The sequence below is a fragment of the Pholcus phalangioides genome, unplaced genomic scaffold (genome assembly GCF_987345545.1).
Source record: "Pholcus phalangioides strain wild (caught in Gottingen) unplaced genomic scaffold, Ppha-v1.0 ptg000011l_1, whole genome shotgun sequence".
In the NCBI taxonomy this organism is placed as follows: domain Eukaryota; kingdom Metazoa; phylum Arthropoda; class Arachnida; order Araneae; family Pholcidae; genus Pholcus; species Pholcus phalangioides.
Genome location: NW_028301604.1, coordinates 10,222,364 through 10,235,208, shown reverse-complemented (window position 1 = coordinate 10,235,208; position 12,845 = coordinate 10,222,364). Strand labels below are relative to the sequence as shown.

At 35.6% G+C, this 12,845-nt stretch overlaps 1 protein-coding gene across 1 annotated transcript in view; it reads right to left on the bottom strand.

The window, feature by feature from the left end:
* The window catches only part of LOC149080030 (uncharacterized), a 110,753-nt gene extending 100,346 nt beyond the window's left edge, over positions 1 to 10,407 (bottom strand). Inside the window, exons 1-3 of the mRNA XM_089238973.1 lie at positions 10,277 to 10,407; positions 5,972 to 6,109; positions 2,450 to 2,508 (exon numbers count right to left, since the gene is read on the bottom strand). Of these exons, the coding sequence (XP_089095099.1) occupies positions 2,450 to 2,508; positions 5,972 to 6,057 (145 nt within the window). The 5' untranslated portion in view covers positions 6,058 to 6,109; positions 10,277 to 10,407. The remainder of the gene's footprint in view (positions 1 to 2,449; positions 2,509 to 5,971; positions 6,110 to 10,276) is intronic.
* Between the last annotated feature and the right edge of the window lie 2,438 nt (positions 10,408 to 12,845).

Genomic DNA, 12,845 nt, shown 5'->3' with positions numbered 1-12,845 from the left:
CATTCTTTCTTTAAATAATTTAAATATTTTAACTAATTTTGTTTATATTGTGAAATATAAATCAGTTGTCATTACCTGAAACATTTACAACAAAACAATTTTTGGTATAATCACACCCCCAATGACAACTTTTAGTTCGAGAATATTCTCCAGGTCATGATGAGAGGTTTTAAAAGTTTGGTTATAAAGATTTTAGAAGCCTTTAGATTAAAACCTTAAAAAAATTATTTTAAAATTAGATAAATTTTCAGAAATAAGTTCACAACAAAAGAAATAAAATCAAAGTTGATTGATAAATAAGCTATTCTTATATAATCACTTTCATTCTAAGATACAGAACTGTTGTTTTCTTCAATGCACACACTTGAATTCTGTATCACTCACATTTCTTTAAAAGTTGTGCAATTCAGTCCTGTTGGTTCAATTTTCTTGCTTTCAAACTTTAATATTGTGGTCTACAAACTTCAATATTCCCATCTTGATGGGAAGAGAGACGGGGACAGAGAATATTCTTGAGAATATTCTCTCAAAGGACTACTATTATAAATTACTAGAGAATATTCTTATCAAAAATAATTATTCTCAAGTTATTTATCAAGATTATTTATTATAATACATGTTATTACATATATTCTTGATAAAACTGTTCTTCAGTTACCGAAATCTTTCCATTCTCATTGAGGAGAATATTCAAGAATATTCTCTGGAAGGACTGCTATTAATAAGTTCAGAAGAATTCTTATTATTTTCTATAAGAATATTCTCAAGTTATTTATAATAGTAGTCCCCAGAGAATATTCTCCGAAAGATTATTCTCGAGAATTTTACATCTCTATCTTCGCCCAACAAAATTCAATTACTTCAGGAGGCTTTATGCAAATTCTGTCATTCTGACCAGTGGTTCTTACTTTGAAGTTTTTGAAAATCACAACTTCAATTATAATCATCCTGTAAATCACTTGATGCAAAACCACAGATATAGTGTGCTTCATAAGTATAGAGACAGAAGAGACAGAGAGAAGTATTTTTAAAAGTAAAGTAATAATGAAAGCAGCAACCACAAAGGTTTGAATCTATTTTTATACAAATGAAAAACATACAACAGTGTTATGCTTAACAAGAATAAAGAATTTCCAATTAGAATCTTAAAAAAACCCTGCTATCTGAAAAGTATAATTTTTCCCCCAACATAATGATTAAATAGTGGACAAATAATTTTTTACAAATAATTTTAGAAATTCTATCAGGCATACTGTCACTAGCAGCCAGACATGCAAATGTTTGGAATCTAGAAATTCAGAGATTAGTGAGCCCCCATGCCCCAAAAAAATTGAAAAAAAAAAAAAAAGTAAGGAAAAGTGTCCTCTTCCCTAGACAGGTTCTGAGAGCCCCTGAGCAGAACATAATAATACACGATATTTGCATCTCTCGAAATGCAACAACCTTTGATATGAAATCATATGAACAGAGACCAAACAACTTTCAGAAGAAACTGAATTTTTTTTCAATTTTTATGCTATCTGGAACAGACGTGGATCTGGGGGGGGGGGGAACAGACCCTCCCAAGTGGCATGAATAACAAGGAAAAATCTGTCTGCCCTGTAAAATATGGGATGATCCAACAAACCTACACAAAAAATTGTCTCTCCCTGGATCGGCATCAGATCACATCTTTACATTTTATTGCAATTCAATGCAACTGTAATCACATCTGCCCAAAAACTTTATATCACATGATAAGCATCAACAGCGACCGCATAGAGCTCTTATAGATTACCGTAGCTGCCATAATCTACAACAACCACAGTAGCACCATAAAGCAGAATCCAGATCCTTGGGCACGCCAAACCAAACAAAAACAAATTTGGAAGCGTGGTTGAAGCATAAAAAAAGTTTTTTAGGGCATTGCCAGATGAGCGCGATTATTGCCATTTGCCGAAGTTGATGGAACACAAAGAATATGCATAAAATGAGGTACCTGCAATTAATGCTCATAATGTTTCTGTTAAAACCAAGAGAAATCTAATTTTTGCCAAAAATTTGGAGAAATTTTCAATAATTCCGGAGAGCGGGAAGAACGGTGAAAAATCTGGAGAGGTGGCAAGTCTGCTAGTAGTAGTCTATGTGAAAGTTCTATGTTAATTTCAAACCACTTTGTTTAATGTGATGTGGCCATTTAGTTATATTTTTCCTTCCAACTGTTTGCCATTTTATGGAGCTACCTTGTGACCATGGAAGGTAATTTTATGATTTTAAAGTACAAAGGATGTACAGTACTGTATTGGTTTAACCCACAGGCTATCTAAGAAAATGCTTTCTTAGGACGGCTATATGTTGAACAAATAATTCATCCCATATGCACCTTCACTTCCCTTTGAACAATAGTTAATAACAAAGGAAGACATCAATAAAAATTTTTGGTTTTTAAAAAATAATTTTAGTTACTCACCAGCCAAAACTGCTGCAACAAAAACTGTTTCAGGATGTGCCAAGGTATAGGATATCACACTGAAAAATTAGATTGCAGAAGATAAAATATCCAAAAATATAGACCTTCAACTTCTAACAGGCATTAATGGAACTTTTTGTGCAGTGTAATTTTGTTAAGTTATGTAATTAAGTTCAATATAAAAGAAGCAGGACAAATATTACCAGACAGCAAGCCCTGCGTAAAAACAGCCTATGAGCTATGATTCCTTCACGAGATGAAGAAAGTTCTATCTAAATAATACAATTAATTCCTTGTGTTATTTAGATTTTCCACTACACTGTCCCTAGACAGTTAATGGGTTCTGCGGAAAAAGCTAGAACAGATCATCGTTGGCAAACATAGACACACATTATTGCAGTCAACCTTTGAACATTACTGTCAAGAGATGCATAACACGACTCTGCAACATGGCCACCACAAATATATAAACACATCCAAACACATTTGCAGCATGTGATCTCAGGTTTCTTACATGTTGCCAATCTCCTGATCATAGTAATACTATAATACAATAAAATCTCGATATAACAGTATTCAGATTTAAAAAAATAGTGTTGTTGAAGGATTGTTATTATAATGAGAGTACCAGCATAATCATCTGCCCTTTCAGATTTACTTTATTGTGGGCTTCTCTTCTGAAAATGCAATGCACCTATGAGACTTTATTCATCTCAGAAAAATATTATAATGAACTACAATCAGACCTCAATGAACTCTGATTCAACAAATTCCTTGACTTAAAATTTTTTTTCAGAAATTCATACTAAGCTAAAGGTCAACCATGTATTTAACAAGTAAAACCCCTTTAATGTAACAAATTTTTTTTTCAAACTGTCCTTATGTTTTTTTTCTCTTATTTCTTATGACGCAAAACCACAATTTGAAGATTCCACTTCCCAGGATTTGGCCTTCAGCCCTTCTTCAGAAAGAAAAAAAAAACAGAAAGAATGTTCTTTTTTTGAGTAAAACAGATTATAAAGCCATTTATTCAGACTGTGCATGGGAAGATTTCACTGGTCAATTAGGTGTACACCAATACCATAATACATTGAGCTGTCTGCATGTTTAGATTTCAGAAAAAAAATAAAGTTACTTTAAGTTTGTGCTGTCTTGACAAGCAATGAATGGTGGGTCATCTGAAGAATATATGGGTAATTGCCATGAAATTAGACTAAATTGTGTCCCTGGGAGTTCACATTAAATATATTTGACACTTTTTTTTTCTTTTGTCACTTTATATTCCAGTTTCTGAAAAGTCGACAATAAGTTAATTTTTTTATGAATAGATTTTTAAAATTTGCTTCAACAAATTTTCATTTGTGAAGGACAATTTTTTCAATTTTTAAAAGGATAAATTTCTATCCTAAAACAAAAATATATAGTTTAATATTGTTTTTTCAACAACATGTTTTTTAGGATCAGCATAATTAATTTAATCAGCATAAATATAATTTTAAATATGTTTTTTATCATAGTTTATAGTCAAATAAAAATTTTCCCCAGCCCTCTTTTACCATTCGTGACATTTGGAAAACATTAGTTCAAGTCTTGCAACACCAGTTACCACCTATCAAATTTTGTGTTAAGAATGTAACCATTGCTTGAAATTCCTTTCTAATGAATTAGAATTGTAAATTCCCAAATTAGGTTTATTCAGGAAAAAATAGGTGAGTGTTTTTATTAAATGTTCTTCTCCTGGTTTTTTTGTGAGAAATATATAACTGAAAATTATTTTCATTTTACCACGTGTTTCAGTTCAGAAACATTATTTCTGAAAAGCATATTTTCAACATGGTTTTTTTTATCAGTGTTGCAAAAAATGTAAAAATATTTCTCCTGGTATTAGGTAACCAGAAGGAAGGTTTGATCATAAGCTATCAACACTTTTAAATAATAGAGCAAAATATTGATGTTACTACTGCTTTCAAAAGAAAAAAAAAACTAGAGTGATGTTTAATAATAGACTGAAAGCGATTGTGTAAAATAAAGAAAATATTGTTTTTAACAGTTTCAAAGTGACTTGAAAAAATATTTTTATAGAGATATCCATCACAGTAAAAAATATCATTATTTTGAGAAGAGTTTAGATTAAGGCAGTGGTTCTCAAACTTTTGTCACCCACGGGCTCCCTTGACCAATTCATGGTTTATCTGAGGCTCCTTAGAATAGTTCGGTGGATATTTTCTCATATAAAAAGCATAAATAGATATACAAATCAATATCTTCAGCTCACTGTGAGGTCCCTAACAAAGGTTGGTGACCTAAGAGCCACAACACACACTTTGAGAAACACTGGAGTATAAGGGAACTCCCAAACTAAATATAAAAGAACATCATTGAAAGGACAAATTTATCACTATGTTTGAGTAACACTGTAGCAAGGTTTTACTTTATTTTCATAGTTGAAGTACACAGCTCACCTTGCTTTATTATTTGACTTAAAAAAATACAAATACAGTGCAACTTGATCAGTTCCAACGTTATTAGTTCAAATCTTTGGATAATTCAGAGATTTTCTACTAATTTCCCTTTAGATTCTTATTTAATTTAATATTAAAATAACCTGTTTGACTTCTTTTTATTCCCCAAATGTTTTTGGATCATCGGATGTTAAGGAGGGAAAATTGACAATTTTAGCCTTTTTTTAAAAATAAATTTTAATAAATTGGCAATTTTGAAAAAATGACAACTTTTTAAGAGACAATCACAGATTTTCTGTATTTCTAATGTTTCAACTTTCTGTATTTTTCTCAATGACATATATAGTCAGCATAGCTCCATGAGTTAAACTTGTTGAGGTCTCACTATGTTTTTACGCAGATCTACATTAATGTTTTCTAGTCACTGTCATAGTTAAAGAGCATAGCTACCTTGTTTTATTATTAATAGAGAAAGAATGGAGGAAGAAGGTTTTTCATTTCTATTCTTCAAGGAAAAGACCCAGAGGGGCTATACCTGCAGCACACCTATAATTGCATGTCTGAAGTAAAACACTTGTACACTGAAATAAAACTAAATATGAAATGAGAAGAAAAAAACCAGAGAAAATCATGAGATAAATACAAATTGATAGGCCTAAGGGTCAAATTTAAAAAAATTAAAAATTGTACAAACAGTCAATCACGAGGATTTCATCTCTGTCATTCTGTGTGAACACAAACACGTCTGAATGTAAGTGCATTGTGAGCACACCCTACATTAAAAAGAAATGATTGTCTTGTTTTAGTATCCAACCCCAAAGCAGAATATTTTGTGTTGTTCCGCAACGAGTACTCAGCTGCCCAAAAATGTTCTGTGGTAAATTTCTCATAATAGTGGTTTTTACACAGAAGAGTTTTAGTCTTAAAATTCTTCCAGAGATTTATCTGCGATGTATGCCACATTTTTTTCAGCATATTCTGCTTTGAGGGGTATACAACCACCATCAAACTACATAAATGTATATTTTTCTTAAATGAGCAAAAAAAATGTTTTACATACAAGCCCAGTAAATAAAAAAGGAGAGCCGAGACAGTCAGTATCATAGCTACACCACGCAAAATTCCTTTAAGTAATTCTCTCTCCATTCTTCCAAGAGTATCCAATCAAATCTGAAGCTATGCTGTATCAACTTGTGAACTAGGGGGAAAAAATAGCCATCATAATTTAACAAAGTTGCTTTGTACCATTGAAAAATTTATTGTTTAGAAAACTTATTAGCCAATATGTACATTGCGTTTCATAATGATACGATCACTTTTTTTTAAATGAAAAAAATAATGATCTAATCCAGGATTTAACAAATTGTAAAAAAATTTTTGAACTCCAGCCAAAAAAATTTGTTTGGAGAAAAGCATATATTTTTCCAAGCAACACAATCCAAAATAATACTGTTTTTGACGTGACCCTTATTTCATGTTGGTAAATATACTGACATAAATTCTGATTGCACGTTGACATCAGACTCCAATTCAACAATTGCACCCAATTAACCAGTCTGGGATTTGTCAAGTTCGGATCTAATGTTTGCATGAAATTTTTATAATGGGAAAATATGTTTTATGGTATGCAATGATAGTAAAAATGAATTATAATAAATACGTGAAAGCACCAGCTTACTGACAAATTTTACAATAATAAAGGGAAAAAAAACAAATGTGATTCATCAAGTATTCCCAGAAAACTTCACAGTGGTCCCCAGACTGGAGCCATGTTGGACCATGAAAATTTTTTAATTGTATTCATTTCACCAGCAAATAAATTCCAGGGCCCCCAATTAAGGACCCGGGACCCAATTTGCAGAATTTTAGCGGAGCCCAGACTGGATTTACCTCAGGCTTCCACTGTTGCAAATTTTACAGTGTAAAACAAAAAAAAAACCATGAGATTCATCCAAGGCTCCTAAATGAAACCTGTCAATTTCTCCATGGGGCCAATGACCTGGAAGCTTGTCAAACAAACCCCCTGTGAGGGCCACAAAAAAATATTCACTTGTATTCAATTTATCTACAAATAAATTCTAGGGCCCCCCAATCAAGGACCCGGGACCCAATTCGCAGAATTTTAAAATGCAATTCATCTAAGGCACTCAAAATCAAAGCTGTCAACTTCCACATGGGGCCCCTGACCTGGAAGCTTGTCATAAATCCCCTCTGTGAAGATCACAAAAAATTTTCATTTGTATTCATTTCACCAATGAATAAAATCCAGGGCCTCAACCAATTACCCACATTTTTAGAGGGGGCTCCAAACTGGATTTATCTCGGGCTTCCGCTGTTGCTAATTTTACAATGTTAAACGACAAAAATTGAGATTCATCCAAGGCCCCCGAAATGAAACCTGTCAACTTCCACATGGGAGCCCCAGAAATGAAGACTTGTCAGACACCTCCCTGTAACGGCCCCAAAATTTTTTGATTTGTATTCATTTTAACAACAAATAAAATCCAGGGCCTCCGATCAAGGAGCCGGGACCCAGTTTGCACATTTTTATGGGGCCCCAGACCTGATATATCTTGAGCTTCTGCTATCGCAAATTTTTCAATGTAAAAGCAATGTAAAAAGAAAACAATGGGATCCATCAAAATGCCACACCCTGGGTACTCCGACCCTGTGTGCTGCGAGCACAGGTGATATATGTGTATATTATACATACCTCTCGGCATGGCTCTCACAAGGGCAGGGCTGACAGGGGCCAAAATGATTCTTATCACTTTTTGAGAGATTTTTCATACTATAAATTAACCAGAGGGGCCATGTGAAAAAGCTGGTTTGGGGGCCTGCCAACTATCCCAGCCTGGGGGATATGCTTTTCAATACATCAGCACCATCTTGAGGCATGGGCCCACCCAAGCAAAGAGGGACCTCACAAAAATGAGATCTGGGTGAAATTTTTGAGTTCTTTGGTATGGCCTCAGAAAAATCAATTAGGCGTGGGGGCCCATGATACTCTTAAGACGGCACTGCAATACATACACATAATTTGTTCCCGATATATTCAAGAGTTAAACGAAAACTTCACCCAAAATCGTTACCAATTTCTGTAACACACCAAAAAATGTGACAGATTTCCGTTGCATAGAAACAGGCCCTTTTCGAGTTAGTGATTTTATATTACAGAATAGATCAGGACATTTTGAACCGAGAAATCATATCAATAAGGGAGTCTTAAGACCTCCTATATAGTCTTGTAGGTTGATCATGATAACTTATAGGGAAAAAAACGAGTCTGGCTGGTTAAACCTTATCTTCAAAATTTGCAAAAAAAAAACGTTAAACAAAAAAAAATTTATAACATAAACCGAAGTCCTGATAACTGAAAAAAATTTTCCCCATGTTAAGCACAGCCCCCCACATCCTGAAGCAGGGCCCCTAGGCTGGGATTTTTTATGGGGCCCCCCGACCAGACTTTCACTGAGTCCCCTTTATGATGAATTTATAGCGTGAAAAAACAAAAAAATAATTAAAATCCTCCCAGGCCTGGAGCCTTGTTGGCCCACCCCTTGTGGGGGCCATGATGTTAAGATATTGGTCTGTTCCATACTTTGCAAAAGTAATAACAATTTCCGAATGATAATATTATCCACCATTCTAATAAGGGGGGTCGACTGTACTATAGCTGTTCCTAAGCAGCTTATTTCTGATGATGAACCAAAGTGTTTTTAAAACAATTTAACATATGACTTTAAACATTTTTAATATTTTAGGAAATACTATCTTTCTTACCTGACAAGATTACAGTCACAAAGCAAGTTAAATTTTATACAATCATGGGGATACACTAATAATAAGGTAAAAGGACGAATTAATTCCAACCAACAAATATTTAGGACTATATGTAATTGTGCACAAAATCATGACTAAGATTCCGTAAGCGGAGTTGCGGCAAATTTAGCGAGCCAACATACTTTATCCTTATCTATTTCACTGCCATTTTCTGTACTTTTCCATTATAACCATCTACTTGGTGCGTTTTTTGTCTGGGTGACCCCTTCCTGGACCAAATGGGGCCTTTTTTTTCTTGGCAAATTTACACCACTAGTTTGGCTCAGCTTCTTTCCAGGCAGTTTGTCTCTCTCACACAACCACATTTTTGTTACTCTTCAATACATTTCTACATTTCATACTCTAACCATGTTGCTTTTGAGAGAAACACTGCCGGATAAAGTGAATCCGTCAGTATTAGCAATTCCAATTTTGATTAGGAAATTTAATTAATTAAACTTCAAGAAGAATCATTTGTCGTGTATTAATATACCATACACACAGTTGTCAAGCAAACAAAGAAAGCATTTACTCCATCGATGCTGACGTAATACTTGAATGACCCCTTACATAATTCATAATTTATCTCCTCTTTAACTTTGATTAAAATATCATATAATCTATATTTACATCAGTTTATAATATATGCTGTGTATTCTTTTTTCCCCTCTTGTGAAAGTGAATAAATTTATTCTTTAAAAATCATATAATGTGGCTCTGATCAGTATTCGTAAGTTCTACCGGATCATCTTCATCCATTGTTACGGAAGCTATGAGCTTTAAAAAAAAACACCTCCCTTCACACCTGAGAATGCCAGATAAATAAAAAATTATTACTATTATTCTCCCACCCATTGGGTCTCTCTCCCTCCCCATGGATTTGAGTACATTGAAGTGCGCATGCGCTAGTTGCCTCCATAAAAATTATCCAATCAGCATCTACTTAATCATTTATTGCGTGGACACTTTTAAAAACAATCTGTAACTTAACATTTAGTGACCAACTTAATCACTTACAGCATGTAAAAATGGGCCTAAATTTTAAGTTGTCAAGTTCTTTAAAATGAATGCAGACCATAAGGGCCGTTTACATGCCATTTAGTTTATAAGTGATTTAGATATGTTTAGCAAATAAACTTGGTTCTATTTTTTCGGTTAAGTAGATCTATGCGCATGCGTCAGTGGCCCTCCTATGAAAATCATTCAATCAGCGTTTACTAAATCCACTTAACGTGTACACACTTTTTTGAGAATTTGACAATTTAAAAATTTAGTTAACTAAATCACGAGTGTAAACAAGACCAAGTCATCAGTCCCACCTATCGCGTAACTTCAGGGTATTACTGCATTTCAGTTTTTAATTAAAAAAAATTAAAATTTGAAGACCTTAAAACGTTTTGAGATGTCACCATGTTTCATACTAACACCAACTGCACAAAGATTGGAACACATCATAGGCAACTTGAAAAAGAAACTTGTGATATTATGACCGAATAAACACTACACATTGAAATGATCTAAAAATAAAAATAAATTAACGTACCATATACTCTACTCTGCAATAATTTATGAGTTTTCCTACAATTTAATTTTAAAATTAAAATAATGAGAACACAAACATCATTCACATGTGCAACCGGCAAATTCAAAGATGTTGTCAACCAAAGCAAGAGCGTTGCCAGTCAGTGAGATGAAAACTTCATACTATGCGTGGATATTCATATCAGACGACTAACAAAAATCATCAATTTTTAATAATTATAGTCTTTTGGAAAGTGGATATGACGTCATACTCTTGCTTATCTCGAAGTGGGTAACACTAGAGCCCCTTTATGTACGAAGGCGTCTTAGATAAAGCCAGAGATCTTCAACCTTTCTCTAGTCGCGCGTGCACTGCTTGATGTACCAATCATCAAAAGAAGAGAGAGCACCCTTACTGCAAGTTTGACATACGTATGCATAGGGTGACCATACGTCCCGTATTTACCGGGACAGTCCCGGTATTTTCTGTTTTTTTGGCCGTCCCGACTTTTTGGCAAAAGTGTCCCGGTTTTTCCCGTATTTTAGACGAAGCCTACTTGAATTTTTATTCTCTATTGAAGTCAAAGATTGACATTATTTTTCAACTCAGAAATTATTTTATGATAATTACTACTATATATGAGAATATTAATCTCCCACATTTGCCATGGTGAACGTTTTTTTTTTCGTGGAATACATTTTAATCCACTGCTACTTGGTAATGCATCATTTCCCGCCATTGTGATTTTCCGTAATCTCAACAATATTTGGCAACTTTGTTTGGTTTTGGCGATTATTGGCGATGTCCTGTATTTTCCCGTATTTGGAATCCCGATGTCCCGTATTTCTCTCGAAGAAATATGGTCAGCCTACGTATGCATATGAAATCAGAATGATCAAAATTCTTGAATGCACTTTGTACAAGGTATTTAATTGGGATGTTTATCAAATGCTCGCGAGAGCAAGAAATCAGACACGAGCATCGATCACTCTGGGTGCTTCTGGGAGCACTGTGGTGCTCGTGAGCAACAGGTTGAAGATGCCTGGGTAACCCATGGCCAATGCCGTCTTAACGCAGGGGCCTCAGAAAAAGAAGAAGTAGTTGAATTTTTTGAGAATTTGCGAGGTAGGGTCTCAGAAAACTCACTTGGCCCGGGGGGCCCAGGACGCTCTTAAGACCAGGGCCGCAACTAGATGCTTGGTCAATCGGGGCAAGCGCGCGTTCTGACGTCCCCTTGTAATGTTGAAGGAGAGGTTTCAGAATGAAATTTGCGGCCCTGCTTAAGATGACCCTGCCCATGGCCCTTACAAGGTCGGGGCTGACAAGGTTCCAGTCTGGGGCCTCTGCATGGGTGGAGATACGGGGAGATCATTGTCCCCCCCCCCTCCTCCAGAGTCATAGAAGAGGCCGAATGATCTAATGCAGTGGTTCTCAACTTGGGACCCTATGGCCCCTTGTGGTCCTGGGATATTCTATGGGGCCACAGGTCAAAATCAGATGAAAGGGGAGCCCGACAAGTGGTGAACGAGCCAGCGTGGTCCAGCCCCTCGGGGTAAAGCGCTTACATTCCTCTTGCGACAGAGCGTGGACCATGTCTGGTCTTACAGTGGTGAACGAGCCACAGAGAGCTGTGAAGAAATAAAACTTTCAAATGAAATATGGTGAGAAAAATGTGACTTCTTTCAGAATCCAGTAGAGCTGCCCATAGAACCAGGGTCATCTTAACCTATGGGCCCATATGAGCATGACCCGGGGGCCTCATATTCATGGGGGGGGGGGTGTCTACAGAATGTGATCTGGTACTATGATTTTCAAATGTAAGCTGTTTCTTCCAGGTAAGTATGGGATCCCAGGACATCAACTTGCCTGGGGACCCCAATGTTGAGACGGCCATGCATAAAGCTTCCACAAGAAGGAAGCTTACCGAACTACTTTTGTCCAGGGTAGGCGTGAACCCAGGGTGATGTGTCGGAAGGTTCGATTTATTGTGTAGGTTCATTGGACCGTCACGTATTTTACGAACACCTATTTTTCCTATATAATTGGCTCCATGGGAGGAGCCCCCTTTTTAATTTTATTTTTTAATTTTTTTTGAATATGTGTTTTATTGTCATGTGAAAAATGTATATTTGCTATATAGATAATAAAAAGCACCCGACACAGCCCAGCTCCTTTATCGGAGCAATGGCTAAAGTTGGCATTTTCGATAGAACATAGGCGGTGAATAAGGCCGTCTTAAGAGCATCATGGGCCCCCGGGTCAAGTGGTTTTCCTGAGCCTTTGCCTGTTAAACTCTAGAAAATATCAGCCAGATCTCATTTCTGTTGAGGCCGCCGGGCTGTTCCTGGATGGGCCCATGCGTTAAGACGGCACTGGCGGTGAACGGCCTGAAAGGAGAAAAAAGGAAAAAGGCCCATGGGACGGATGATCACCCACTTATTGGATCCGGGCCAGGCCCAAGGTTCCAGAAAGATCAGATCGATGTTATTTATAATTTTTTTTTCATAATAAATTTGATTTTGATCAAATTTATTTCGATAAGTCGAAAGGGTCTGGCTTTTGAATAAGGGTAGTTTTAATTGTTGATTTG